Genomic DNA, 27,884 nt, shown 5'->3' with positions numbered 1-27,884 from the left:
GGATTGAAGATATGGAGTACACAAAAACGATCCGATACTATAAAAGACAAATAGAAAAATTGGGAGAAATAATGATTCCATATTTCCAAGACCGAAAAAATGATCTCTCAAGGCTTGAAAAAAAACTCGAATCGATGCTGTCCTTTAAACGCGAATTGGAAAAATCGGTGAAAATTTATCTTCAATCCAAACCTGGGAGCCCGAAAGCCAAAATTCAAGTACAGCCACAAGTTCGGAGTCACATAGGTCAAGTACTGAAAATACTCCGAATGATCGACATAACACTGTGTTTTGATTTTATTTTCACCTGCACCTTTATTCTGACTCCGACTCTGACTGTGACCATAAATAAACCATATAAGCTGCACAATTCAGTAAACTCAATATGATCCAGATATCTTTTTAAAGCATCCATCGGTGCTCAAATTAATGGGGTAGCCATTTTCTTCGATAAAAGATTCATCTTAACCATGCACCGGACATCACAGAACGATTTCGAAATACCGGTCAAACCACGGTTTTAAATGTCGATTGACGTTGATTGGGGCTAATATTATGCCGACAAAATGGGGGTTTCCTATCGTTGACTGCATTCATGGTCTCAAAAAATTATGTTTATATTGCGGAATTATGATGTTTATAGGCACTGCTCAGACTAAACAAGACACGCAAATTGGAAAAATAAACTTCAACAAATGTCGGTGTTTATAGGATACATTTGTTCAAACCACATGTTCATCACATCTGCAATGAGAAGAGGAAATCTTAGCAAATGGAAGGGCTACCATCGACTGAAATTTGATGCATAACTAGAGCTGCCACCTGATTAAAAGGAGTCTCTGCCTGATTAATTTGGGCACCGATGGATGCTTTGAAAAGATATCTGGATCATATTGAGTTTATTAAATTGTGCATTTTACATTGAAAGGTTCGTTAGACTAACAGTCGTCAAAGGAAAGGTAAACTTCAGAGCTATCTGTATCTGAACAGGAAAATTCAGAGCTACATGTAAATTCAAGGTCAGATGTATCCGAAGAGTCAGATAAAGCTATATTGGGGAGAAGACATAAAGAATTCTTTTGAACATTTGAGCTATCTAGCTTCGAACCTGTGGCTGTACTTGAATTTTGGTCGTCGGGCTCCAAGGTTTGGATTGAAGATAAATTTTTACCAATTTTTTTTAACTGTTTTTCAACCAACTCAATCGAGTCCATTTTATCTTGAAGGTATGAAGAAATAATTTCTTTGGCTTGCAAATATGATTTTATTGTGTTTGGGAAATTTATCCCCTCGGTTTGACGGTTTTTGGCTAGATTTTTTTTGGCTTCAAAAGTTTTCAAAAACTTGGGACATAATTTGAGGCCTTTAAGCTGGGTTAACTTTTCAACGCTGCTCATAATTTTATCTTGGGATTCAAGAGTTTTGATCAACATTTTTTCGATGTTTAAGAGGTCTTTTTGTGTTATTTTATTCAAGTTTTTTTTGATTCTGGTGACTTGCTCTTTTAGGTCGTTGTCAGATAGGAAATTCTTTATTTTGCGCACAAGCCTTTTTTTAAATTTAGACACAGTATCAGTATTGCGGTTTTTATTTTGGGTATCAAGTAGATGCACAAACGAGGCGCACAAAGTGATGATGGCGATGAGAAATAGAAATCTTTGGGCGTCCATTTGGATGACCTGTTTTTTGAATAATATGGTAGCTTTTTATGCCCATTTTGCACACTAAATTTTACACCCAATGGAAACGATATGTTAAATGATAGCTAATCAGGCTACTTGAACCAATTACAATGCTGGCCGATTCTCGCAAATTTTGCCACTAAATGTTGCCATTGACGAATGGTTATCACGCCAGTGAAATGCAGGGACAGGCAAAGAAATGCATTCTCCTCGTCTTGAACTCAAAAAGGCCACCGAAATGGCTAGGGTATGATGGATACCATCCGTGTTTGGATTGACAAGTTTTGCCATGCTGCGAAATGCTGGCATAATTGAAAACCTTTCTTGGCACCTGTCGCCACCACGCTGATCTTGCTGCCAAAAGCGCAACAAAACAGCGCCCACAACGATCCTACACTCGGGTGAGCCTAGAAGCCAACGATCCTAGACAAAAACCTGCTACCGGAATGGAGGTGCTCTTTCGCCGATCCCAATCGCCATTCTTGCCATCTTTGCAAAACTAAAATGTAGCATTCCAAGCTCCACATGATCACCGGATGTTACCCGATGGATGTATTAAATCTGTGATGCGCTATGCATCATCATCATCATCATCATCTATGAGGCCTGCTTGGGCGCAATGCCTATAACACCACATTTGCAATAAATTACCCGGTAAATTTATTGACAGTTATAAAGTTATTCCTAAAGTTAACAAGGGCATGTGATACTTCATCTGCAAAGGCAGCAGCGCCGGAATCACCAGAAGATTTGTCCTGCTTTTTGGACGAGGCCGAAAGAATACCATCTACACGCAAAAGCATGCATGCGGACTATGTTCCCATTAACAATGCACAAATCAAACCTCGATTGCAGTCTTTAGGGTTTGCAGCTTGACAGAAAGCGGCTCCCAAATGCCAGAGGAACCGTCTTGCTCGCTCATGTCCATCAATTTTCCAGTGACGCCATTGATGCCCCAAGAATGGCGGCCCTCGGCGTGTTTGGCTCTAAGCGAGGTCATTGTCCTTATCACGTCTCCGCCGCAGTTTGAAATCAAAGTACGTGGGATCACTTCGACAGCCTCTCCAGCCACACAATACGGTGCCATAATTAGAGATGAAATGTAATCCTGCGAGGCCGATGCGCTGGGCGACATCGAAGGCGAGCTGGGGGACGTCGAAGACGAGCCAGAAGGGCTGGTTGAAACGGCAGCCAACTTTCTGCTCTCTTGAGAAAGATGCACGGAAAGTGCCATCTCGGTTGCACCGCCTCCGGGAACAAGCATGGGGTTTGTGATCACATTTTTGGTGACGGCAAGTGCATCGTGCAAGTCTCGTTCGATTTCATTCAAAACATCCTTTGATGCCCCGCGAAGCAGAACGGAGCACGCACGCGGCTCCTTACATTTCTACAAAATTATTTGCAAATGCAACCTCCAGGAAGATAAAGTATTCGTCGGCGATTTTCTCGACATGGAAAAGCCCGCACCCAACCCCAATGTCAGACTCCTTCAAGTCTTCAGGCCGATTGACAATCGTTGCTCCCACGGCGCGTGCAATGCGCAGATTGTCTGTTTTTCGCACCCGCCTAATGGCGGTGATGTTTGCATTGACAAAATAGTGCTGTGCCAAATCTAAAATTAAACAAAGGCACCAACCGGACACGCCTTTTTCGGTGAAAACGATATCAGGCTTCATGGCAATGATGCTTTCGCACAGGGCGCGTATTTGCTCCTCCTCGATTTCCAACACGCGCTGCCAATCTCCCTCCTTCATCAGCTCCAAATTGGTTTGTGACTCTCCCTTTTTGTATTCCAGTGGGCAGTCGAGCAACATTATCCGCGGGTTCTCAATCCAACGGCGCATGCCTGGATGTGTGATGTCTTTGTTTAACACAATCCCATCCACAACATGGCTTGTCTCGATCTCTTCTCCGGGGATTTTTTCTATGCGCACGTAACGCTTGATGTCGATGGAATCCGGATCGGTGGCCACGATTCGCACAGCTTTCAAAGCAAGCTTGCAGAGAAGATCGCCCCAGCGGCCACCAAATTTTGTCGACAGCGAAGAGGAAATAACGGAAAGCACCTGCTGGTCATCAGAGGCATCGATGGGTTTTGCAATCGAAGTGAGAAACTTTTGCGTATCAAAAAGAGCCCTTCGAAGGCCATTGATGATCATGATTGGGTGGATGCTTCGCTCCTCCAATAAAGATCCGCACAATGAGAGGAGCTCTCCGGAGAGAATGATGACCGAGGTAGTGCCATCGCCCACTTCCTCGTCCTGGGCACGAGCAAGTTCGATCATGCTCTTGGCTGCTGGATGTGCTACCTCGATCTCCCTGAGAATTGCATTTCCGTCGTTTGTGAGAACAATGCCGCCCATCGGATCCATGAGCATCTTGAGCATAGAGGATGGGCCGAGACACGTGCGGATAACGTCGGCAACCGTCTAAATGGAAAGCTACCTCAAAGTATGGATACCTTTGCAGCCAAGATGTTTGAAGATTGGGCCTTGTAGCTGGTGGAATCCTTTTGGGAGCTCTGGTTTATTACTATCATTGGCTGAGCTGGCATGACGGGGTAACAAACTGAAAATTAGCGATTAGCAAATTGTAATTTTAAAATTAAAATGTTGGTTACTTTTCCGAATACTGTTCCATTGGCGGCGAGACTTTTCAAATTTACATTTCAAGTTGCCTCACTTTGGGCCCATACGTTCCTTGAAAGGCCTTCAACGACCAACTTTCATCATGCATTTATCTACACCAGCCATATAGGGCCGAGGGGGCTGGGAGGGCCGATCGCTCGATTTTCACAGCCATTAGAACGCTCCTCGAACGGCTATCAGAAAAAACAGACATCTTGGATAGTGGCAAGCTAAGGGCAAGTTTACCCGGACGCCCTTGTTCGGAATAGTCTCTGTAGAATTTCAAGCGATCTGCTGGTCACGTTGAGCGTCAAGGTAGATAATGAAAAAGGCATATGCTGTGCATGGCACAGCCAAAATCAAATATGCTTGTAAAGAGTGCCGCCGAGCTGGCACAAAAAGGCAAACGCATATTTGGCGGTTTCACAGCGCCTTGATTTCCACGAACATTATGATGCATGTAGCCAATAAAGTATCTGCCTTTGCGGCCTTGATGCTCCCTATTTAGCCCCAAATGAGGGTTGCAATTTAATGCAACTTGGTAACTTTCTTCGGAGGGCCTTGCAATGTCGTCGCTACTTTACCGGGCTGATTTGTACACGGACTGACCACTTCCCAGTTATGGACGGCTATGTAGATGCCACAGAAGATCAATTTAAGGTACTTATTTACTCGACTTTTCCAAGGTACACGTTTGAGGCCTCTACCACGTTAGCAAAATTCGGCTGCTATGTTACAAGCCAAGCAAGATCTTGATAGCACATTGGGTAAAATTTATGAAGGCGGAGGCGCAGCTGCAAAAGCAAAGCATTTGTCCCGCGGTAAAATGCTTCCCAGAGATAGAATTGCTGCCCTGTTGGATGCAAAGTAAGTTCCATCCGCCTTTACCTTTTGTTCGTCATTTCTGGAATTATCTCCACTTGCCGGCCACAAGCTTTATTTGGATGACTTTGGAAACCCAGAAGACGTCCCGGCCGGCGGATTGATATCTGGAATCGGGTCTGTTAGAGGGTATGCCTTTTTGGGTTATCGTAGCACACGTTGTATGATCGTTGCCAATGATGCGACCGTCAAGGGCGGGTCCTATTATCCGATTACCGTAAAAAAACACTTGAGAGCGCAGGAAATCGCCCAGGAAAACAGACTTCCTTGTGTGTATTTAGGTAGCCGCCGTTTCTTTTAACACAGTTTAACCAGTCGATTCTGGCGGTGCAAATTTACCGCGGCAATCGAATGTTTTTCCCGACAAAGACCATTTTGGACGCATTTTCTACAACCAGGCAAGGATTTCGGCCAGCGGGATCCCGCAAGTAGCCCCACATTCTGCTGTTCGTTTAGGTGTCCGTTGTGATGGGATCGTGCACTGCTGGCGGTGCATATGTGCCGGCAATGTCAGACGAGTCTATTATCGTCCGCAACCAAGGCACCATTTTTCTTGGCGGGCCTCCCCTTGTAATTGTTTGCATGTTTACCGACTTCAGGTTAAAGCGGCTACGGGCGAAATCATCACCGCTGAAGAGCTTGGCGGCGCCAGCATTCATTGCAAAACATCTGGTTTTACCGACCATATGGCCGAAAATGACTTGCATGCTGTAGAAATTGCAAGAAATGTGATCTCTTCGCTGCCGGCAAACAAGAAAATGTCGTTTGCCGATGCAGAACCCCCTCTTTTTGACATCAGCGAAATCGACGGAATCATCGGGACAAATTTGAAGCGTCCTTTTGATGTTAAAAAGGTCATTGCTCGGCTTGTTGACGGCAGCAAATTCCATGAATTCAAGGCCGAATACGCAAAGTCGCTGGTTACAGGTACTCGCCAGCAGTGAGGATGTCATTTTTAGGGCTTGCGCGTATTAATGGCATCCTTGTTGGGGTCCTTGCGAACAATGGGATTTTGTTTTCCGAATCCGCGCTAAAAGGCGCCCATTTTATTGAGCTCTGCTGCCAGAGAGGCATTCCTATTCTCTTTTTACAAAACATCACCGGTATTTTTGGCAGCGTTTTGAGATCCTGTTTAGGCTTCATGGTTGGCTCAAAGGCCGAGTCCGAGGGAATCGCAAAAAACGGTGCCAAATTGGTGAATGCCGTTGCATGTGCCAATGTCCCCAAAATTACGCTCATCATTGGTGGCAGTTATGGCGCCGGGAATTATGGCATGTGTGGGCGCTCATACAGGTTCGAGCTGACCATTGATCGTTTCACCATTTAGCCCTCGCTTTTTGTACATGTGGCCCAATGCGCGCATTTCTGTGATGGGCGGCGAACAGGCGGCAAATGTTCTTCTCCACATAAAGCAGCAATCCTCGAAACAGCCTACCGATGCGTCCCTAAAATCGTCGCTATTGGAGCAATTTGAGCGCGAGGCGCATCCCTACTACTCGTCAGCAAGGTACCGGTGAGTTGCATAATAACATTCAGGCTATGGGATGATGGAATCATTTTGCCGCAAGACACGAGGCACATCCTTGCCCTGTCGCTATCCGTTGTGCACGATGAGAAATACCCAAAGACGAATTTCGGAATCTTCAGGATGTAAAGGTGAAGGGGATATCGTGGTCGCTTACACATTTATTGTACTGTACAAAATAAAGATACACTTGCAAACTGGGGCTGCTAAAAATACAGCTGGAGCGATTGACTGGGTTCGCATTCAACGGGGCAATATGGACACTTGAATTTCAAGGCAAATCCACGAGACAGCTTGCTGACGGCCTCTTTGGACAACACGTGGCCACAAGAAATCCGCAGCGGTGGATTTTCGCTGCTTGAGGTTTGCTTGCTGACGGGACAAGTAAAAATCGAATGCGAGCGGAAATGCGAGGCAATCGAAACCTCCACAGGCAATTCCTCCAACCGCCGCCATTTGTTTATTATTCCAGGTTCAAGTAAGGATCCCTGGCTAGTGAGATCTGTGAATTCGCCATCTCCCGCTATCGGGTTGTTGGACTCTGCAAGTTTTTCCGTTGCCTTCAAAATGACAGGTAAAGATGCCAGCCCTAGCGACATACTATGGCCATTAAGGAGAAAAGCAATACCACTCCTCTAATGGACAAAAGGGGGAAAGGTTCATCCAAACACAATACAAGGTCACCAGTTTTCTTTTAAGACTCCGAATATGCGGCAAAACATCCACACGGTGTGCTGGGAACAGCAAGAAAGACATTAGTTTCTTGATCCCTAAAAACAACGGTACAATCGAACGTACTTTGTAAATACTTGTCTTGCGAAAAAAAGGACAGCTCTGATTTTGAATATTCAAGTGCACAATCAAGCTCGTTTTTTGAAATCAAAAAGACAAATCTCAGGCTGCAGGCCTGGAATAGAAGCTCATGAATATCCTCTTTGAATGATGGTGTAGGGTGATTTTCTTTAGCGCCAGTAGCAACGACAGAATTTGCCCATTCAACCAATGGCTCAATGTTGGGCCCCTCTGTATTTTCCAATGCAGAGCAAATCAAAAAGAGCGCCTTAAATTGATCCTTCGCTATCGAATCAATCAAAACATTTGATTCCTAAAATCGGTCGAAAATAAAATACCTTTTCTAAAGTTTCGGCTACATCAAAAAGACCAGAGCGATAGAAATGGATGATCACCAATCTCATCAAAATATGCTGATTGTCAATGGATTCTGGTTTTTCAAGCAGAGGATTTTCAAATCCAAGACATACTTTTGGATATGAATCCTGTAAATAGTAATTTAACGAAAACGGAGCCGAAGAAGAGGAGGAGGAAGAAGAAATATATTCCTTGTCCAGACTTTTAAGCACACTGACCACATTGACATAATTTTCCTTCAGAATAGAGGAAATCTCCAATAAACATTCCTTAACAGCATCGGATCTTTCGGAAGGTAAAGTGGCGCCAGAAGAAAATAAAAGAACAATTCTATCTTCTATTTTATTAAGCATATTAGCACGCTCTTTAAACAGCGTAGAAAGATGTGTGTGGGAGACATGAGATGGTGGTTTGGAAGTGACCATCATTTTAAATTTAAAAATTAAATTTTAATTATTTTAGAAATGACCTCTTCGCCTTCCTCACTTCCTTCTCGTTCTGGGATCGTTGTTGGACTCAACAAGGGACATGTCACAGCTCGAAAGGCCCTTCCTCCAAAACCATCCAACCGCAAAGGAGTAAGTTAATGCTCTTTTCACTCGCCTTTTTCTGTGCGTGTGCTCCATTTCGGAGCTTTTTTATGTTTCATGCTCTTTTAATGTTTTTGGAATTTCCATAATTTCATCCATCATTAATATGGCCAATTTGTTGTTTATTTCTGTTTTCGCATATTTGGTTTATGTATCTTATTTTTTTAGCACCTTGGAACTCGCGTAAAGTTTGTCCGCTCTCTTATCAGGGAGGTCGTCGGATTTGCTCCATATGAGAAGCGTATTATGGAGTTGCTAAAAAACAACAAAGACAAGCGTGCACGGAAGCTCGCAAAAGCCCGTTTGGGAACTTATATCCGTGGAAAGAAAAAGGTCGAGGAGCTTTCTAATGTCATTATCGAGTCTCGTCGTATGCTCCATTAATTTGATTAAATAAATCCTCATAACTTGAAATGATCATCGACCATTGTTCAAGGTGTCTTTTGATAGAACCGATATTTTTGGCTAACATTCCCTTGCTAGCAATTACATGATTTGTCTGCATGCATTGAATGCATCATATGGCCGCTTCAACGGCGTGCAAGGGCACGCTAATGTTGAGCAACCCACGATGGACAATTAACGAGCGATCCCTGTCGATGCCGTTGTTTTCTGCACGGGATGCGCAAGAGACTAAACCCAAGCTGTTGCCTTTCATCTTCAGATGTGCTGTATTTTCTTGCATCGATCTATGCCGACAGGGATTTTGAAGCCCATTGCACAGATCCTTGGCTTCAGGTATCAAATAGCTTTATTGGTTGCAAAGCGAAGCAGAACCTGTGGCAGCGATAAGGAGGCATACTCCTGAAGGGAAGGAGCAGTTCATCATCCCCTGCCACCCTAAAAACAGCAGCTACAATTGAATGGACAATCCGCAGTATCTACACACATGAACGCTTAAACGTCAAATATACCTCCACCGGCTGTCGAAATTAATTCTGAAAGTTGATAAATCGGATATCCATCCTCGGTAAGTCTTCTTTCTTTTGAAGACGATTCTGGATTTGTGCTGATATCCAGCCAGGACTCTGATGCCTGGCTTTTTACTTTGGAGCGTTTGTGTTCCTTCTGTGCGGGTTCTTTTACTGTTGGCGGGGTTTTAGGCTTTCTCGACTTCATTAGCTGATCTAACCATTGTTCATCACTGAGCGATTCTGGCTTAATGGATTTGGGGGGTTTTTTCATGACAAAAATAAAAATTAAACGCCAAATTTATTGCTTTTGCCACAATGGAAAATTCGGTCTACATTTCCGAATTTCTTACTCCAAATTTAAAGTCATTTCCATGCATCCTTAAGGCAAGATATTCTGATTTCCATGTGACAGAGATTCTTCCTGATGGGACGATCGCTAAGATTGTATCTCCTTTGCCAAGTGATGCCGTGCCCATGTCTGATGACAGCGAAGACCCAGCCCTGACCAGCATTGAGAGTTCTACGGCTCCTCTTGCAGAAAACATCGTTGAAGACGATCAAGTAGAGGCTTTGCCTCCAAATGAAGTCGCCCCAAAATGTTCCATTTCCTCCCCAGTCGCCGATGAACCGACATCTGACGATGATTGGAAATCGAAGGAGCCGTGGGTGTCATTATTTCTTGCCGATCCAGAAAGCATTGAAAAATTGAACGAATTTGTCGTCTCCGTTCATTCGTTGCTTTCCTCGAGCGAATCGAAGGTAATTGAAAGCTACCCCATTGCCAACAAGGAAAAAAGGACACTTATCCATCAGTATCTGAAGCACGAGTCAATCTCAAAATCTGGCTTCGTTTTGTATTCCTCGACCATTCCAGAAACAAATGTTATCACCGTTACTCGACGAAGGTTGACGCGCGAGAAAACGCACGCCGCATCCCAAAGCTCTGATGCTTGTTTTGAGCGTCCAAAATTTGTTCAGTTTTATTTGTACAAGCAAAATAGAAGTACCATGGAAACGATTGGCAAAATGGCGTATTTTTTGAGGTAGCACTTTAGGTTTTAATGGATCAGGAAGCCCGCAAAACACTTTTCTTTTGCCGGCACAAAAGACAAGCGTGCCGTGACAATCCAACGAGTTGTCATCAACAACCAAGGGGCCAATAGAATTTCCTTGCAAAGGCTCCTTTCTCTGAATAAAATATTGAGGTCTTTTGGGATGTGGGTTAGCGATGTCAAGCCTGCTGCGGACCAGCTTCTTCTAGGGACCGACCTTTGGGGCAACCGATTTTCGATTTTTCTTCGCGACTTGAGCATCAGTAGTGGTGAGGAGATTGAGGGCAATATTTTGGCGTTGAAAAATGCCGGATTTATCAACTATTATGGAGCCCAGAGGTTTGGAACTGTAGGCGATTTTATGACCCATTTGGTGGGAATCGAGATTCTCAAGGAAAACTGGCCAGAGGTGATCCGACTGATCATGGCCCCGAGGCCCCCTGGCCAAGGTATAGCTTTTAGCTTTTAGTTTAGAAAAGGAGGAAATTGAAAATGCGAGAAAACTGTGGGCCCAAAGCCCCACTGTAGAGACGGCTTCTATGGTGATTGCCAGTCTTCCCCATTCCATGCTTCCAGAAAAATGTCTGATGAGTTTCTTTTCGAAGCAATCGAGTGTCAGCGACTGTTTGGGAGCCATCCATAGTGTATGCGGAGGCTTTTATGTTCTAGATCCCACATGAAATGAAAATGATGTACGTGCATGCTGTGCAGAGTCTCATATGGAACTTTATGGCGACCGAGAGGATATTGTTGGGCAGAGGTTTGATGGTTGGAGATCTTGTCATGGATCACAATTCATCTGTTCTAATGCTTGAGAGCGAGGAGCAATTGTCCAAGTATGGTCTGGAGCATGTGGTCCTCCCCCTTCCTGGAAATAGCATAAAATACCCCAGCATTTCTGGTTTGATGGGCAAACTGGAACTGTTCATCGCTACGCTGTTTAATAACAGCACGAACATTTCAAATTTTGGCGAGAATTGTAAAATGGGCAGATTGGCGGGCGCATATCGGAAGCTTGTATCAAAGCCTGTCGATTTGAGCTACAATTTTGTCGAGTATTCAAGCTCAGAGGAGACCGTAATTGCGCCAATGTTGGAAAATAAGCTAAACGTCATTGAGGAGCCACAGGCGGGAGACGCACCCGAGGGAGAACAGGAAAAAGACCATCAATTGAACAAAAAGCAGAAATGCTCGTTCCTCGGGCTGAAGCTTGAATTTTCCTTACCCTCTTCGTGTTACGCTACCATGGCTTTACGAGAAATCACCAGAGCCGATACTTCGTCATCTGCCCAAAAAATGCTATCCCACCGGTAAACCAGCCCATCATGTGCAATCTGCCAGGAACCATATTTTGGCATTAAAAACTAGCTTACTTTTAAATGCTAATGGGGGGGGGCGTGTTGTGCTGCAGCTGTGCAGAATGTTTCCTGCACTGCCATTGGTATTTGCAATTCGGAGAATTGAGTTAGGTTTGTTTCACCGCGTAAATCAAACGGCACAACCAAAGCCTTTTCAAATTGATTAAAAATGGTGCTTCTTGTCGAGCCTTTCACAAATGGCATCAGTAGGAACGAACTATCGAATCGGTACTTGCATCTTTTAGCCATCTTTACTCGTAGCGGACATAGGCTTAGCTGAGTTGGGCAAAAAGGAAATCGAAATGGCCAGAATTGAAATGCCCGGCTTGATGGAGCTACGCCAGCTTTATGGGCCAAAGAAGCCGTTAAATGGCGCTCGGATCACTGGGTGCTTGCATATGACCATTCAGACAGCAGTGCTAATAGAGACGTTGTTGGAGCTTGGTGCCCAAGTGACTTGGTCCTCTTGCAACATATTTTCCACTCAAGACCATGCTGCCGCTGCCGTTGCGTCCATCGGAATCCCCATATTCGCTTGGAAGGGCGAAACAGAGGAAGAGTATTTGTGGTGCATTGAGAAATCGCTGTATGCCTTTTCAGAAATCCCAAATCAACAAAGCCCAAATCTTCTGCTTGACGATGGGGGCGATCTGACCAAAATCGTTCACACCAAACATCCACATCTTCTGCCTCAAATTAAGGGCGTCTCGGAGGAGACAACGACAGGCGTCAAAATGCTTTTCCGTCTTTTTAATGAAGGATCGCTTGGCATTCCCGCTATCAGTGTCAACGATTCGGTCACAAAATCTAAATTTGATAATCTTTACGGGTGCAGAGAATCTCTTGTCGACGGAATCAAACGCGCAACAGGGTCGATGATCGCTGGAAAGACAGTGTCCTTGGCCGGATACGGGGATGTCGGCAAAGGCTGTGCTGCCGCCTTATCCAGTCTTGGTGCGAGGGTCATCATTAGCGAAATTGACCCCATCACGGCTCTACAGGCTTCCATGGAGGGATTTGAGGTGCGTCCCATTGAGGAAGTTGCCGAAAAGGCCCACATTTTCATTACAGCCACCGGATGCTGCGACATCATCACTGCAGAAGTCATTTTAAAGATGCAGGATGACGCCATCATTTGCAACATTGGCCACTTTGACAATGAAATTGATGTTGCTTGGCTCAGAGAAAATGCGGTCTCCACCACTGAAGTCAAGCCTCATGTTGAGCGCCTTTTGCTTTCAAATGATCGACATGTGATTTTGCTGGCTTCTGGTCGCTTGGTAAATTTGGGATGTGCAGCTGGGCATCCGTCTTTTGTGATGAGCCTGTCCTTTACCAATCAGGTGATGGCCCAAATTGCATTGTGGACGGCCGACAAAGATAAATTCCCGATTGGAGTACACATGCTGCCTAGAAAGCTCGATGAACAGGTTGCATGTGCCCATTTGTCCAGGCTTGGTGCTAAGCTTACAAAATTGACTGAAAAGCAGGCGAAATACATTGATGTCGACAGCTGTGGCCCCTTTAAAACGGAGAGCTACAGATATTAAAATGAATGTTTATGGAATAAAAACTCTCCCTCGGGGAATCGAACCCCGGTCACCCGCGTGACAGGCGGATATACTAACCACTATACTAAGGAAGATATGTGCTTAAATTGCAAAAAGTTATATGAAATTCAAAACTACATAAAAGTATTTCGGCACAATTGGAGCTATGGAGCAATCATTGGTAAGTTAATGAGAGCTTTACCTAGTCTTCTCTTTCGTCGTCCACTTCGAGCGCGTTCAACATGTTGCTTGTTTGCCATGAACACTTGCTTGTTTTTGATTTTATTGCATCTGATACGCCATATTGTACCCCGAATCATCACATTTTCGTCGAGGAGGGCTTGTTTGCATTCCACGACGAAGACAATGAAACCATTAAACAGACATGGTATTTGCATTGATTTTTTATGAGAACCATTAGGCTGAAGTATCTCAAAGGCGCAGAGCAGGAGCTTTCCTCATGCAGGCCATTTTGCGAAACGGCCGCAATTGTGCTTTTGCCTTATTTCATATTTTCGTCGCTTGAAAGGCTTTCTTTGATCACGAATGTTGTTCTCCAGCTCTTTAATGTTGTTCATGCGGCTCCGATTCCGATTGCCACGATCTGTGGGGTTGGGAACATGTCTGGCATTGTGGTGGATTTTGAGGCCTCGTCAATTGGTATGTTCGTTTGCTGAGCATAGATTTTGTTCCCTTGATCGATGGGATTGTAATTCCTTATGCGAGCTACTGCCACCCGAAAGGGACCAGCCATTCGATATGCAAACTTTTGCAAATTGTTTCTGAAAATGTGGCTGAAATTTTGGACGCCTCATGTGAGGACAAGAGCGATGCTGCTCATTCCTTTAGCTGTGTCGCGGCGAGCGAACTTGAAGAAGCGATTCGAAGGTTCCTATGTGGGTCCCTCTCCTTTGTTCTGGACGGACACAAGGCGGTGTTTTCCAATAAGCTTGTTTCGCTTTTACATAATGCGTTGGCTAGCGACCTTTCTGCGGTCGTTGAATATGGGATTTCATTTGTGCTGCGATACGTGGATCCCTTACGCCGCCCCATTGTGGCCGAGTCGGTTGTCATTGTGGGAGGACCTTCGATGCAGCCAAAAGGCCAGCCATTTTCGTTTCAGAATGCAATCATGGGCAGTGTGCGCCATCTGGAGAACGGCTCTGAATATCAAAGCGCCACTCAGATGACCACGTTTTGCCTTGCAAAGATTCCCGATTACTTTCCAGACTTTCGGGGCCGGCAAGAATTGCTCCCGTGGCTCGGCGGCCTGATCTACTCCAAGGTATGCGGGGTGAAATTATATGGATAGCTTAACATTAACGAGGGCTCAAGGATTTTCATCTCCAAAAACGAGCTTGCCGACACCGGCGACGCTGCAACGCAGCTACTAAAGGCCCGATTTGGGATTTGGTCCACTAGAGGAGAATGATATCCAAACTTGTCAAATAAACCAAACGCGAAAAGTAGTGCATTAAAATAATGTATTCATCGTATTGTATTGTAATGGAATCTATTTTGCTTTTTTGCAACCTTTGGGCTTGCAGTTGGTGTGTAGGCCGGCATCTAAATAATGAAGAAACTACACAAGTAAAAACGCCCAAACGGCACCTTTTCCAAGGAGCCCAAGGCAGATAACAGCACCGCAATGGTAGCGACGGAGAGATCGTAAAGCTGTGCTTTAATTGCATCTGGTTTAATAAATGGCATCTATTTGATCAGAGCACGAAAACGGCTACCTGGTCCACGACATGGGACATCAATACAAGGGTGGCCCGGGTGGCATCCTCAACCACAGTGATGCCCTCCTAAAATGGTAAATGCAAGTAAAAAGCACCTTGACGGTCAGACCGGTGGCATAGGTAAATGTTTCTTCTAAATGCAATTGAAGGTTTCGCTTTCCAAAAAGAAGGATATACGCAAGCGTTAGGAACGAAACGCTTGGAAGAAGAACCAACCAAAAGAACAAAAGAAGGGGCATCCAAAACATCATGCCAACAAGGAGGAGCATAAGCACCTTTGCCGTAGGTGTGGTGCAATTCCCCCAAGCAGCAAATAGGGGCGACCCAAGCTTCTCAAGGGCCTTGTAGCCTATGAGCCAGTAGTTCGTGGACGGAACCAAGGGTGTGTTGATGGAATCGTGGATGGACTTGATATATTTTCCCAGAGCCTCTGTTGTGGGCACGTGGTCGGCGAGCATTTTCTCGCCTTGCTTCTTCAATTGGTTAATTCCATTCATAATGGTGGTGGGGCCTGTTTGAGAGGCTCCTGTTTTGTCAGAAAACCCGTTAATGAAATGTGGAGCCAGGTTTGATGGCGACGGCGAAGAGCCTTGAAGGTCGTGGGAAGAAAATGCTTGCGTCTCGGCAGACATCAAAGTGGAAAAATGACATTTGATGCAATTTATTACATTTTCGGATTGGATGTATTGATCGATTCGAGATTTGCCCACCCCTAGGGTTGGGATCACAACTTACAAATTAATTAAATTGTACGGATTTTATATTTTCCAGTATGGCAACAATTGCTGTTGGTGCTGGTGCTGGTGCATCGGGCGGTCCAAAAACGATGGCATTTAAGGACAAGGACAAGCCTTATGAGGTTCGTCTCAGTAACATCACGGCAGCCAAAGGTATCCTTGCAATTCCGCTTACGCATAGCGGTTGCCGATGCAATCCGATCGTCTCTCGGGCCAAAGGGCATGGATAAGATGGTTGGATCGCATATGGCTAACCTTGTAGATTGTCACAAGTCCAACGTCAGTTCTGGTTTCAAATGATGGCGCCACCATTTTAAAAAACATGTCCGTTTTGCACCCTTGCGCTAAAATGCTTGTTGAGCTTTCAGAGGCTCAGGATGCAGAGACCGGCGACGGGACAACCTCCGTGGTTGTGATTGCTGGAGCTTTGCTTAATGCCGCAGAGGGCCTGCTTGAAAAGGGAATCCATCCAACGGTCATTGCAGAGTCGTTTCTACTTGCCTCCCGCAAGGCCGTTGAGGCTTTGGAGTCCGTTTCCATCACGGTCGATCTTTCTGACCGTGCCTCTTTGATTTGGAGCGCCTCCACCTCTTTGAATTCAAAAATCGTCTCGCAACTGGCCCCGATGATGTCCGCAGTTGCGGTGGATTCGATCTTGCGCGTTGCAGACCTTTCCGAGTGCTCGGTAGACTTGAACGATATTCGGGTCATCCAAAAGCTTGGATGCACCCTGGAAGATCTCGAGCTGATGGACGCAGGTGGCCTTCTTTTGAGGCAGCCTGCAGTTTCATCTGCCAGCGGCCCTTTGAAGATGGAGAAGGCCAAAATTGGCCTCATTCAATTCCAACTGTCCCCTCCAAAAACGGACATGGAAAGTCAAGTTGTCGTCACCGATTATCGCCAAATTGACAAAATCCTGAAAGAAGAGCGCGAATACTTGCTGAACATTTGCAAAAAGATCAAAAAAGCCAACTGCAACGTCTTACTGGTACAGAAATCCATTCTTCGAGACGCTCTTTCAGAGATGGCCCTGAATTTTCTTTCCAAGTTGAAGGTCATGGTAATTTCGGACATCGAAAGGGATGAGATCGATTTTATTGCAAAGACGCTCGGGTGCAAGCCAATTGCAGATATCTCTTCGTTTTCCGAAGACAAGCTGGGATCTGCAGATTTGGTCGAGGAAATCTCAATGGAGGGCGCTTGCTCCAAATATGTCCGTGTCAGCGGAATCAAAAACGGCGGCAAGACTGCCTCCGTTTTGGTACGCGGTGCTTCCCAAGTTGTCCTTGACGAGGCTGAAAGATCTCTTCACGATGCTTTGTGTGTCCTTCGTTGTCTTGTCAGAAAAAAGCAGCTCATTGCAGGTGGCGGTTTCCCGGAATCCTACCTCTCCTCTTTTCTGGGCCAATGGGCCTCCCATTCGCTTTCCGGAAAAGCCTCAATATGTGTGGACGCTTATGCTCGGGCCCTTGATGTGGTTCCCATAACTCTTTCCGAAAACGCCGGTCTTGATCCATTGACCATGGTCACCGAGCTTCGTAGTAGACATGCCCAGGGCGAGTCCAACTGTGGAATTAACATTCGAAAGGTGGTTGCACGTTGTATTTCTAAACTTTAGGGGTGCATTTCCGACATGCTTGCCGAACATGTCGTTCAGCCGCTGTTGGTGACTACGTCTGCAATTGAGCTTGCTAGTGAAACCATTGCCATGATAATGAAGATCGACGATATTGTAACCATGTAAACTATACTGACCCCATTAGGTCCAAGCCCGTTGATTCATTGATCCCAATCCGGTCATTAATTAATAAAACATTAGCGAAATTTTTTAAAATTTATGCCAGATGCTAATTGGAAAGCGTTACGTCGCTCAATGAAGAGGGTTTCAACCAAGCCCCGAGGGGCCGAAAAACCCACCTCCAGTGAGCATCTGCATACCCCTGCATTGGTACCTGCGGAGTCTGCAGCTGGATATTCGTCCACTGGGCTTTCGCAGAAAGCCATTGACCAACCGTCCTCAGAGTCGCTCTTGCAACTTTTCCCACACTATGGCTCGGATTCAAAGTTTCGCGTGCACATTGTATTTACAACTAGGGATCCTGGCAAGTATGTTGCTATCGATTGCGAAATGGTGGGTGTCGGACCACATGGCATTCGGTCGATACTTGCACGAGTTTCCATTGTCAATTATCATGGTCATGTGCTTTTGGATGCCTATGTGAAGCCGCTGGAACGCGTCACAGATTACCGCGAAAAAATCACCGGGATCAAACCCTGGCATCTGACGAAGGGCGAAACGCTCACCAACGTCATCAATCAAGTAAATTCGATACTAGAGAACCGGATTGTCGTTGGGCATGGGCTTTCAAACGACTTTAAAGTAAGAGAGGCTATGTAGGCCTAACTTCGACTAGGTTCTAATGATCAGTATATCCAGAAAGAGGATCAGAGACACATCCACTTGGAAGCCGCTAAGAAAGCTTATAAACTGTCACGCAACGCCAAGCTTAAAAAAACTGACCCTTGCCCTGTTGAATGTTGAAATCCAAACGTCAACACATAATTCGGTCGAGGATGCCCGCGCAGCGATGTTGATTTATCGAAAGTACAAGGCGCAATGGGATTCCCATTTCCTTTCGCCACGCAGAAAATCCCCGTACAAAATGGCTAAAGAAGATGCTGCATTATCATGCGAAAATTGACATCAAATTCCGTTCAAATGCAAGCAGTGTTGTTTGGTCTATCTAACCCACCGACCACCCATTGACCCGTCATCAAGTAGCAGTTTTGTAGCCATCTTTCTCAGCCAATCCTAACCCTAACCCTAATAAATTGACACAGTAAAATTTGCACCGCAAGTCATTTGTAAAATGACAGCCGGGCAAGAAATGATTGGATTTCTTGATATCGAATCAACCTTCCTGCTATTCTTGGATGATAGAAATAATTACACCGAGCCATTTCCAGCCGATGAAAGAGCGCTTTTCTTCTAAAATAATCGATATCGAGGCGCAAACCGGTTCATTGATAACTCCAGACCAATCGCAATCGATTTTTTCGACATCGTTTCCTTATTACGTTGAAGAGAAAAATCCGCTTTTGAGGGGAGAAAAACATGCACTTATCATCACAGTCCTTCAAGTTATATCGGCCGAGCATCTTTTGAATGACTTTTACCTCATGCTTAAAGTGGGGTCGCATTACTATAAAGGTGAACCGTTTCAGCTTGGTGTAAATAAAAAGCCGAAATGGTATCCACAAAACACCGTTATTTCGTCTTCTTTGATCTCCTCGCCCATATCTAGAAATGGTGATATGGTGCTGGTTTCTGTTGGATCCCGCGAAAAGCCGGTACAGTCGAACGCCAATATTGAACTCTGTCAAAAGTTTATCTTTTGGGTTTCGTTGCATGCCGAGCTGTTTGATTATGTGCATGTACGATCAAGATCAGTTTAAGCTTTAGATCGATTTGTTTGCAAAGAGAGGATGTCCGTTCCCGTTTGGAAGCAAGTTAATTGGAAAGGCTGCAATTAAGATATCCAGGTTTCACAGCCACGGAGATAATTTTACCATGTATTTGGAGCTGTTGGGCGCCAGGCACACCGAGTCTTTATACTTTATGCCGAGTCAAGAGCCACTAGACAGCTCATCGACACGGGTAAAGGCATCTTTATATTCTAGGGTCTGGTTGGCATTTCGGTCGAGTTTGTGTCGCATGGGATTTCGCAGTTTTTGAACGCAAATGGCTTAAGGGACAGCTGCAAAATCAGTTACGATACAACTACGTATCCCATTTCGGCTGTAAGGCAAGATATGTTCAAAACGCAGTCTTTTTCCAACAAGCCTCTTACTGCCGAAGGTATGCCGCATTTATTGTCGTATCTTTTAGAGGCCAAATCGATATATCTGCGCTCAAGATACATGAAACCAAATCCTTGTTTAGGTTGTTGTGCGCCTTTTCTTGACAAGCAGGCGTTCAAGGCAATTTTGGACATCCAGAACCATTTAGAGGGAGCTCTACGTGGGCTGGAGCTTTCACATGCCTTGGTGACCTTTTCCATCATTCTTCTGTCAAAATATTATGCCCGAAATTCAAGGTAGTTGGCTTGTAGTTTAATCTCACCCTGCTAGCATCCCAAGTGGTGTTATAGAGACAAATCCCAAGGTATACTCAACTGCAAGGGCGATTTTGAAATACGCCTGTGCTGCCTATGTAATTTTATTGCCCAATTAACGGATGTAGGGACGCGTTGGCATCGCCTATTCAAATATCAAAAAGTCCTCAAACGCAGCCATCAAGGGTAAGCATCGCCAATTCAGAATGTAGATGTGCTTATCTCCAACAAGGTGGCGATCGTGCAGTATCTGCAAATCGACCCTGCTCACTTGCTTGTCAACGAGCTGGAGCAGATGTCGGTGTATCAGCCGGCCTATTTGCTTTTTTACGACAAAGAGACAAACTCGATCATCATCTCCATTCGCGGCTCAATGGTAGGGGGGTTTTGCCTATTTTTAGTCTCTATTTGACGCCGTGACAGACTTCAACTGTGACTACATATCGTGGAAAGAGGGGCTTCTCCATGGCGGGTTTTTCACATGCGCGCAATGGATGGTTGAAAATGTCTTTTCGGACACCATCCCAAAATACATGGGCGTGTACAACACCAAAAAAGTGGTTGTCTGTGGCCATTCCATGGGGGCCGGTGTGTGTGCCATCCTCGGCCTTCTGCTCAATGATCTCTGGGAGTCTTCAAAATCCACGCAATGGCACCCAGATGACTTGTCTTTTTATTGTTATGGCACGCCGGCAGTTATTTCGGAGCATCTTGTCGAGCGCTCGCAGTGCCATGGGAACATCTTTACCTTCAACTATGGCAACGACTTGGTTTCGCATCTTTCATTTGGATCGATCCGAGACTTTTGCACGCTCATCATGGTCGCATCAAAATATGTTAGCCGCTCGTTTTTCTATTATCTCAACGAAGATTCTCCCGTCTTTGAGGAGGCAATGAATGATATCCAAAGCACCGACAAATTATTAAGAGGAAATAGTTTGTCACGATCACGATCACGATCGCCATCATCTTCAAATCAACTGCTCCCAGATGCCTGTAATAATATCAAGTTGCTTTCCCCTGGGATATATTACCAAATATACAAAGTAGATGAGCTCCCCTCAACGCTAGAGTTTTCATCTCCCGCAGCGGGAGAAGAATATACCCACCTAGCGTCCAGCATATGCCCAGATAAGGCGTTCAAGTACACGCTTCTGCAGAGAAGCCAGGGACAGCACCATTGCCATATGCTCGTCACCTCGAATTCGATTGCGCACCATTTGCCATTTAGATATGAGCTTGGCTTTGATAGGTCCATCCAGACCATGGCTGCCGTGGCGAGTAGCCGTGCAAATGCGTAGACTTGAACGCCATTTTATCACCTCGTAATTTTGTCATTTTATAAAGTTTCATTTTTCACCCAAATCCAGTGACCGATGCCATCCTATAAGCATCAGTGTGACATGCAAGAAGTGACAATAGTTACGGCAATTTATTTGATTAATTACAAAGAATAGGATGTGGCTTTACGGCGTTTTTGGACACAAACAAACGACCTTCTTACTCCATGGGGTGTGGGCATCGGCGGCTTCACCAGAATCATAGTATGATCGGATCCACAAATGCACCTCACCCTTATTACACACCGCAGGATCAAGGTCAACAATGTCCACCATCGCCTGGTTCGTGTCGTATTCATAGTAAATCTGATGAATCCAAACGCCATATCTTTTGACCTCATTGACATTCCACGGCTTTGCCCATTTCAAATGCAAAGAAAACGGTTCAAAGCTCCAATGGTATGAAACCATGTCGCTGTTGATTTGAGCCGGTGGGATGTTCAAGCTATTTGAGCGGCGTTTAAACAGATTATGTGCGTCTTGCTGAAGATCCCGATTTGTGGCAGCCAGTCCAGGCGCAATGAAGTCACCCAGAATCTCTGGAATGTGTGCATATGTATCCTGGTAAATGCGAAAGAGCCAAAAAGGGTCTGTACAACAAAGATGAGTGGGCACGCCCTCTGTTGACAAAACCCTGTTTCGTAGTTCTTCGCTGAAATCCTGCAGCCCGCCATGAGAGGCGGGATACTCTGGATGTGGGATGTTCAGCTTTGGATGCTTATTCATCCACGCGCCATACCACAAATCGATACCTGGCAGTGCAGCAAGCGTCTTATAGGGGGTATAATTATTTCCGGGGACCCACAGGGGATAGAGCTCAATAAGCAGAGCTCTCGGGGGAAGAAACATACTCAAGATGAGAAGCGATCCATGCATCCCAATTGCAATGATCGACCTTCTCAAGATGGAAACTTGCTTTTCAAACGAAAGATCTTCGTTGCGTATAAAATAGATTGGCAGCCCAAACGCCCGATCTAGGGCCAGAGCCAATCGCCCCTCATTTACCATTAGACGGTCCCCTCGTCGAGAAAAGATTGCTATGCAAGGCGAATCTAGCTTGTCGTCGCTGGGAGGTGCGACTTCCTGCAATGCCGGTGTTGTGGGCGGTGGGCCCTCCGAGTCGTGATACTCCTTGGCATGTTCCGAAATGATGTCTTGGAATTGATCCAACAGCGTCCGTCTAGTTGCTTCTGAAATGGATTCCCGAACGACCGTGAGATTCCACGGTGGAATTCCCAGCTTTCGTAGCAAGTATGCAGCAACGACCCTCACCTTGTCTCCAGAAACTTTCTTCCCTGGAATAGGGCCCTGGGGCTCTGAAAACCCATATTGGTACCAATTAGCCTCCTTGCTGTTGCCAACAATGGCATCCTTAAAGACGATTAACGAGTGTTCGGGAGTAGCATTGTCCAGATCCTTCACTTTATAGCGTATGGGCCAATCGGTCAGGTGATTGAATAGATGGGAATAGGGGCCTTCACCGTGATCATCTAAAAAGACCAAATGATGGCTTCTGTCAAAAGGATCCTCCAAATCGTCTTTAAAGGAAGGCAGCCAACGGCGAAGAAGATAATAATAGCCGATAAGATCATCATGGATGGAGTGCATCGTGTTTCCCGGCACAAATCTGCTGAAAAGCACAGACTTGTCATATATGCGATGAATTGTCTGGGGTTTATCTAGAAAGCCATCCTCGACCAGCTCTGGACTCCAAGAAAAAATGGCGTGGTTCTGGAGCGAGGTCAAGTCGACCAGAATGCCGCCATCAGACTCCAATTGCGTAGCACTGGGGAGTCCAACTGATTCGGAAAGCGCCCCTTTGATGAGAAAAAACCTTTTCTCCTTCACATTGTAGTACAAGTTTTTAACTCGGCAAGTCCGTGAATCTCGATCCGTCCCAAGGCAGTAGATGGACGAGGGATCCAGCCTTTCTGTGTATTCTTCGGCCAAAAATTTTGGAGCTGCATTTTGTGCAGCATCTTCCTCCATCGGCGGTATGTCTGCGCTAGAGCATCTTGGATTAAGTGTGGCCAGGTTCAGCAAATATCTCAAGCGGTCCGACTCTATTGGGAAGGGGAGATGAACGCCAACGATATACCTTTATCCTGAGAGAGAAGCTGGGATTTTGCGGTTCGAAGGTCTTTTTTGGCTCTGGAACACTCCAAAAGGGTCTTCTTCCATTTCAGCGATGCCCCAAGGGCCAAGTTGTGCGTGGAAGCCAGGGTCGAGGGCTCGTCCTCCAATTCATATTCGACCATCAATTGATCGTCCATGTCGTCATGTCCATTGTTGGAGTATGAATCTGCCGTGGCTTTTTTCATCTTGATGCCGATGGGATGGGAAGGCGAATTTCCATTTTCACCTGCCGAGGGTCCGGATACATTCAAATCGAACAGGCCAAAAAGATACAAAGCCCCAACCAAAGTGTAGACAAGCAGAAACGCTGCAATATATCTGGTCAATGGTCGACGCATCGAGAAGTGTTGATGGAGGTGGCAAAATAATCATTGGCCGTCGTGCACGTAAACATCGGTGTTTGCCAAGCAGATCAAAATTTAATCAATTTAAGTCTAATTTAGATGCAATGAGAGCAGGTTGAAAAGAGCTTTGCATTCTTTTTCAAGAAAATTGGGCTCTCCGCTGCGCGCCGTCGTATCACAGGCGTCCGTTGCTTGTGCGTTGATGATGGCCTGTAGCGCAGATAACACCGACGTTTTCAAGTCAGCAACACACATGGAGTCGTATAAGTTACACAGTTTCAAGTGAAGAGCTACGTGTCCGCAAAGGCTGGTTAAAAAGGGGAACATCAGAGCCTCTGCAAACGTTGCATCAAGGGTCGACCCCCTTCGCATCATGGCTGTGATTTTCGAAAACCACGCCAATATTTGCTGGCCTGCGGTGGCCGGAACGATCGCTGTCAGCCGTGTACATTGCTCTTCGCCAATAATGAGCATGTTGGCCTTTTCAAAAAAGTTGCTAAGAAAGCCGATGTAGAACACAATGTACTCGTTGCTTTCGGCATCGCTCGTTGCCGCATGTGTGTCCCTCAAATCGGGGACATCAACTAACAGGCCGCAAATCCATTCATTAAAGCCATCCAGCGATAGCGCCAATAGAAGGGTTGCCTTGTTGGGAATCATATTCATCAGGGACTTGAATAGTTTGGAGCAGGAAACATTTTCTGCTCTGGAACGCCCGTATAAATACGGCAATAGCTTGCCTTCGCAGTGTGGCAGCAGCGGCCAAAAGGCATCAATGATGTCCAGCTTGTATGGCAACGGAAACTCGCGGGCATCACACACCAGGCTGAAAAGATCCGCGTTTTTAAATAGCTCAACGTGCTGGTCAACATTGGCAAGTTTGCCCAGTTGCACGGAAAACAAATGCAAATAGACGAAGCAAAGATACCCCAATGTGGACACTTTGGCACAAACATCCACATCTGACATTAATTGCACAAATCTCGACTTCATGGCATCGGCCTTTGCCGGTGGGATGCGTTCATTTTCAAAGCAGCGGGATAAAAAATCCAACCCTACAATGGAAACGTCCGACCTTGACAGATTTCGAAGGATAAACTTGCTGAGCGCATAATTTGAGGACGGCATAAAGATGATGCTGCATGATGGCATCCGCTCGCTTTGGAAATAAAAGCGTCTGTAGTGCACTTCACTGTACATCAAGCTGAACAGCAAAATTGCTGCCATAAAATCCAACTTTGCGGAAGAGCCTTTATTTTCTTCTTGCAGACCGTCGCCCAAGATCTTGGATAAAAAAACGTCCTGGTAATCCAGCGATTTGAAGAGCATGAAGAATTTTGGCGTTTTCAGCTTGATACACAGTTCGAGCACGCTATCGGTTACTGCACCAAGAGTTACCCTAGAGCCTTAGCATAGCTTTCGGGCAGGGATTCGATATCTGAAAGCATATAGTTTAGGTCGTCTTTGAACATCAGTAGTTCTCCATCGTGTACCAGGCTAGAGCCGTATGCAATTTTAAACATTAAAATGGGCCCTTGCAGCTTTTTTATTAAATCGACACAATAAATGCCGCTCAGCGGCATACCGACGTATATCGGCCGCCGAGAAATATTGATTCGCACAGAGCTCGGCAGACTCTGACGCAACTTCGGCCTCCAATTTCGATCTAAACGATTTTAGAGATTGGGGTTGCAACATGCACGTCAATCTCAACAACGACCAATGAAGCCATCCATTGGTCAAGAGAGTTTGTAAATTATCGCCAATTCATAAACCGTACATCATGATGTACAACCGTGTCTTTTGGCAATTAAAAAACGGACTGCTTACCAAAAAGATTGAAGGCATTTTATTGCTTTTATAGCGCTTGAATCGATCAATAAGCGATTCCGTGCGCTTTTAAGTGTGCTCAAGTTATATATAAAAAGTCGATGCTAAATTATGGAGAATGCTGTAGAGGGCAGCGAATAACATTAAGTTAAACAAAGACCGAAGCAAGACAGTAGAAAAAGATTCTTGAAAAATGTTATTAAAGTGTTTCAGCTCAGAGGGCTTCTTCATAAGAAGCTCAAAATACGAATAAAAGAACGAAATTGTAAATAGAATCAAACCTCTTTCATACTCAATTGGGGGAGGTTTGTGTTTTTTTGGACGAGGCTCGTGGAGCCATTTTTGGAACATTTGGTAACTGATAACCAGTAGAACACTGGTTCCAGAAGAGGCGCAAGCTATCATAATTTTATTCAGGCATATCTTGCGATTGACGCCCAGAAAGTCGATTACTTTCCAATGTGTGGAAATACTGGCCATGGACGTATTGTAAGAGCGTGCAGGCGCACTATCTGGAGATTTAAAAGAGGAATTTGAAGGTACAAAAAGGGATTCTACATATGGAAATGGGGTTTGTGAAGATATCAAATCGGCTTGTGAATCTTCCAAAGACGAATTGAAAGGTGCCAAATAGGAGTTTAAAGCTGTCGAAGAATTTAAGGCTATGAAAGAGGAGTTTAAGGCTATGAAAGAGGAGTTTAAGGCTATGAAAGAGGAGTTTAAGGCTATGAAAGAGGAATTTAAAGTTTCAAAACGGGGCTGTGAAGATACCAACGACGGCTCTAGAGATGTGTCTTTGCGGATTGCTGGCGCCGTCGACACGGATGTGCCTCTTAACATGCCAAAATAAACAATCATAGCCGCAATACAAACGGATAACACCGCCATACATCCGTATTTGACGAGTGAAGAAGATGTTTGCATCATCGACCGAATTTCGTTTAATCAACTGGAATAAAATTCGGGTCTGGTTGGTGCAAGCGACCCGTTTTAATGAACACAAATCGCATTCAAATCTGATTGGTTCACATGGCTTTTTTGATGAATTCATACCATTGGATTTAGGGTTAGGGTTTGAAGCAAATGTATCAGTCAAAAAGCATATGACACGCATGTCTCAAAGCAAGGAGGGCACACCTCAATGTGCGATTTCATTTCGTCGTGCATAACAAATTTGAAGTAATTCTTCGTATAGATTCCGCTTGCAAAGGATTATTTTGTGATTTGCTTTGCATGCTAATGGCTGCTGGTACCATTACCGCTTATCGGGTGCAGTTGTTTGGACATTTTATCCATGTGCGATTTCAATTTCAATTCCAAGCAAAAATAGAAAGGTTACAACAAAATTAATACAGTTAAGCGCTTGAATACCTTCCATGCGATATTTTTCAAATTTTTTCTACTAGCTCCTTCCGTAAAAAACATGGATTCTGAGCATAAAGATTGCGTATCTGATAAAGCAAAATTGGAAGAGACATTAGCTTCAAAGTTGCAAAGTTGTGCCAGACTCCAATGAACAAAAAAAAGGCCATAAATGCAGAAAGTTCAGGTATGACCATTAAAGATGACTATACGTACGCAAAAGAGGCCTTCAATCATCCAATAATGCCTTTCACAAAGCTCTTTTAGGCAAACCCTTCCATTAAAAGTGATAATATGCGGCACTTTTTGGCCGATGGATTCATTCTTTTTAATATCTTCTCACTGTTTTAATTCAAAACATCTGAAAAGAGTATAAAGGCTTGCCTTTACTTATCAAACGGGAAACAGATCGATTCATATGCCCAAGAATTGCTTGTATATTTGATTCAATTGAGTTTTAGCATAGAACACCTAAAAGTTAAATTAAATTAAAAAAAGATGTACTAGGACTGGGGTACGTATAACATGCTGGTTTTTGCTGTCCCTGGCCTACTGACTTTATTGATGTTCAACTTCCCCAAATACCTTGGGTCTGTCTCCGTGTGCTCCCAAGTCAACCGCAAATTAAATATTCAAGATATTGATTGCGGGAGGGGGGCTATACTGATGTGCAACCCTAACCCTAACCCTAACCCTTTTGCCACAGTTTCGTTGTTGGAACGCGCGAGTTACGAGCAGAGTATATTGTATATGGCATATAAGCCTTTAAACTACTGCTAATTTCTGCTCCCCGATAATGATGGCAAGCCCTTGCATCCTGGATGGTATTTTCCCAAGGTCGTTGGCTCGATCTGTCTCGTTCAATAAAGCCTTAATTTTGCTCAAATATTCCCCAGAAAAGTCGCACACGGTTGTATTGATATTTGTAGCAAGAAAGAAACGAACTCCA

The 27,884-nt window shown here is 44.9% G+C and overlaps 18 protein-coding genes across 18 annotated transcripts; 9 read left to right on the top strand and 9 right to left on the bottom strand.

Annotated features, from left to right (window-relative positions):
* Positions 1-938: 938 nt before the first annotated feature.
* Positions 939-1,670, bottom strand: DI09_29p310 (uncharacterized protein; the record flags this gene model as incomplete). The annotated part of the gene is made up of 1 exon (XM_013382683.1): positions 939-1,670. The coding sequence occupies one exon, from the start codon at positions 1,668-1,670 to the stop codon at positions 939-941; it is 732 nt and encodes a 243-aa protein (XP_013238137.1).
* Positions 1,671-1,787: 117 nt separating this feature from the next.
* DI09_29p300 (uncharacterized protein) lies at positions 1,788-2,485 on the bottom strand (the record flags this gene model as incomplete). The annotated part of the gene is made up of 2 exons (XM_013382682.1): positions 1,788-2,073; positions 2,334-2,485. The coding sequence occupies 2 exons, from the start codon at positions 2,483-2,485 to the stop codon at positions 1,788-1,790; spliced, it is 438 nt and encodes a 145-aa protein (XP_013238136.1).
* Positions 2,486-2,520: 35 nt separating this feature from the next.
* On the bottom strand, positions 2,521-4,060 carry DI09_29p290 (uncharacterized protein; the record flags this gene model as incomplete). The annotated part of the gene is made up of 2 exons (XM_013382681.1): positions 2,521-3,069; positions 3,155-4,060. 2 exons carry the CDS (start codon positions 4,058-4,060, stop codon positions 2,521-2,523), a joined length of 1,455 nt encoding a protein of 484 aa, XP_013238135.1.
* A 979-nt stretch (positions 4,061-5,039) lies between these two features.
* On the top strand, positions 5,040-6,708 carry DI09_29p280 (subunit beta of acyl-CoA carboxyltransferase; the record flags this gene model as incomplete). Its single annotated transcript, XM_013382680.1, has 5 exons — positions 5,040-5,176; positions 5,318-5,460; positions 5,507-6,118; positions 6,229-6,466; positions 6,519-6,708. 5 exons carry the CDS (start codon positions 5,040-5,042, stop codon positions 6,706-6,708), a joined length of 1,320 nt encoding a protein of 439 aa, XP_013238134.1.
* A 214-nt stretch (positions 6,709-6,922) lies between these two features.
* Positions 6,923-7,315, bottom strand: DI09_29p270 (uncharacterized protein; the record flags this gene model as incomplete). Its single annotated transcript, XM_013382679.1, has 1 exon — positions 6,923-7,315. One exon carries the CDS (start codon positions 7,313-7,315, stop codon positions 6,923-6,925), a length of 393 nt encoding a protein of 130 aa, XP_013238133.1.
* A 95-nt stretch (positions 7,316-7,410) lies between these two features.
* Positions 7,411-8,293, bottom strand: DI09_29p260 (uncharacterized protein; the record flags this gene model as incomplete). The annotated part of the gene is made up of 2 exons (XM_013382678.1): positions 7,411-7,821; positions 7,847-8,293. The coding sequence occupies 2 exons, from the start codon at positions 8,291-8,293 to the stop codon at positions 7,411-7,413; spliced, it is 858 nt and encodes a 285-aa protein (XP_013238132.1).
* A 36-nt stretch (positions 8,294-8,329) lies between these two features.
* DI09_29p250 (60S ribosomal protein L36) lies at positions 8,330-8,839 on the top strand (the record flags this gene model as incomplete). The annotated part of the gene is made up of 2 exons (XM_013382677.1): positions 8,330-8,443; positions 8,624-8,839. The coding sequence occupies 2 exons, from the start codon at positions 8,330-8,332 to the stop codon at positions 8,837-8,839; spliced, it is 330 nt and encodes a 109-aa protein (XP_013238131.1).
* Positions 8,840-9,352: 513 nt separating this feature from the next.
* DI09_29p240 (uncharacterized protein) lies at positions 9,353-9,640 on the bottom strand (the record flags this gene model as incomplete). Its single annotated transcript, XM_013382676.1, has 1 exon — positions 9,353-9,640. One exon carries the CDS (start codon positions 9,638-9,640, stop codon positions 9,353-9,355), a length of 288 nt encoding a protein of 95 aa, XP_013238130.1.
* Positions 9,641-9,684: 44 nt separating this feature from the next.
* On the top strand, positions 9,685-10,890 carry DI09_29p230 (pseudouridine synthase; the record flags this gene model as incomplete). The annotated part of the gene is made up of 2 exons (XM_013382675.1): positions 9,685-10,400; positions 10,440-10,890. 2 exons carry the CDS (start codon positions 9,685-9,687, stop codon positions 10,888-10,890), a joined length of 1,167 nt encoding a protein of 388 aa, XP_013238129.1.
* A 212-nt stretch (positions 10,891-11,102) lies between these two features.
* Positions 11,103-11,735, top strand: DI09_29p220 (uncharacterized protein; the record flags this gene model as incomplete). Its single annotated transcript, XM_013382674.1, has 1 exon — positions 11,103-11,735. One exon carries the CDS (start codon positions 11,103-11,105, stop codon positions 11,733-11,735), a length of 633 nt encoding a protein of 210 aa, XP_013238128.1.
* A 346-nt stretch (positions 11,736-12,081) lies between these two features.
* DI09_29p210 (adenosylhomocysteinase) lies at positions 12,082-13,329 on the top strand (the record flags this gene model as incomplete). The annotated part of the gene is made up of 1 exon (XM_013382673.1): positions 12,082-13,329. One exon carries the CDS (start codon positions 12,082-12,084, stop codon positions 13,327-13,329), a length of 1,248 nt encoding a protein of 415 aa, XP_013238127.1.
* A 242-nt stretch (positions 13,330-13,571) lies between these two features.
* On the top strand, positions 13,572-14,751 carry DI09_29p200 (uncharacterized protein; the record flags this gene model as incomplete). Its single annotated transcript, XM_013382672.1, has 4 exons — positions 13,572-13,717; positions 13,796-13,989; positions 14,073-14,614; positions 14,665-14,751. The coding sequence occupies 4 exons, from the start codon at positions 13,572-13,574 to the stop codon at positions 14,749-14,751; spliced, it is 969 nt and encodes a 322-aa protein (XP_013238126.1).
* Positions 14,752-15,088: 337 nt separating this feature from the next.
* DI09_29p190 (uncharacterized protein) lies at positions 15,089-15,703 on the bottom strand (the record flags this gene model as incomplete). The annotated part of the gene is made up of 1 exon (XM_013382671.1): positions 15,089-15,703. The coding sequence occupies one exon, from the start codon at positions 15,701-15,703 to the stop codon at positions 15,089-15,091; it is 615 nt and encodes a 204-aa protein (XP_013238125.1).
* A 140-nt stretch (positions 15,704-15,843) lies between these two features.
* Positions 15,844-17,426, top strand: DI09_29p180 (subunit delta of T-complex protein 1; the record flags this gene model as incomplete). The annotated part of the gene is made up of 2 exons (XM_013382670.1): positions 15,844-15,930; positions 16,071-17,426. The coding sequence occupies 2 exons, from the start codon at positions 15,844-15,846 to the stop codon at positions 17,424-17,426; spliced, it is 1,443 nt and encodes a 480-aa protein (XP_013238124.1).
* A 15-nt stretch (positions 17,427-17,441) lies between these two features.
* Positions 17,442-18,510, top strand: DI09_29p170 (uncharacterized protein; the record flags this gene model as incomplete). Its single annotated transcript, XM_013382669.1, has 3 exons — positions 17,442-17,540; positions 17,628-18,188; positions 18,223-18,510. The coding sequence occupies 3 exons, from the start codon at positions 17,442-17,444 to the stop codon at positions 18,508-18,510; spliced, it is 948 nt and encodes a 315-aa protein (XP_013238123.1).
* Positions 18,511-18,778: 268 nt separating this feature from the next.
* Positions 18,779-21,224, top strand: DI09_29p160 (uncharacterized protein; the record flags this gene model as incomplete). Its single annotated transcript, XM_013382668.1, has 4 exons — positions 18,779-19,243; positions 19,490-19,905; positions 20,052-20,299; positions 20,347-21,224. The coding sequence occupies 4 exons, from the start codon at positions 18,779-18,781 to the stop codon at positions 21,222-21,224; spliced, it is 2,007 nt and encodes a 668-aa protein (XP_013238122.1).
* A 165-nt stretch (positions 21,225-21,389) lies between these two features.
* On the bottom strand, positions 21,390-23,737 carry DI09_29p150 (uncharacterized protein; the record flags this gene model as incomplete). The annotated part of the gene is made up of 2 exons (XM_013382667.1): positions 21,390-23,326; positions 23,362-23,737. 2 exons carry the CDS (start codon positions 23,735-23,737, stop codon positions 21,390-21,392), a joined length of 2,313 nt encoding a protein of 770 aa, XP_013238121.1.
* A 96-nt stretch (positions 23,738-23,833) lies between these two features.
* DI09_29p140 (uncharacterized protein) lies at positions 23,834-26,687 on the bottom strand (the record flags this gene model as incomplete). The annotated part of the gene is made up of 4 exons (XM_013382666.1): positions 23,834-25,142; positions 25,329-25,409; positions 25,866-26,405; positions 26,464-26,687. The coding sequence occupies 4 exons, from the start codon at positions 26,685-26,687 to the stop codon at positions 23,834-23,836; spliced, it is 2,154 nt and encodes a 717-aa protein (XP_013238120.1).
* Between the last annotated feature and the right edge of the window lie 1,197 nt (positions 26,688-27,884).

This window comes from Mitosporidium daphniae (assembly GCF_000760515.2).
Source record: "Mitosporidium daphniae strain UGP3 chromosome Unknown contig-29, whole genome shotgun sequence".
Lineage (NCBI taxonomy): Eukaryota > Fungi > Microsporidia > Mitosporidium > Mitosporidium daphniae.
Note: the sequence above shows the minus strand (reverse complement) of the source record. Positions and strands in the feature narration are given on the sequence as shown.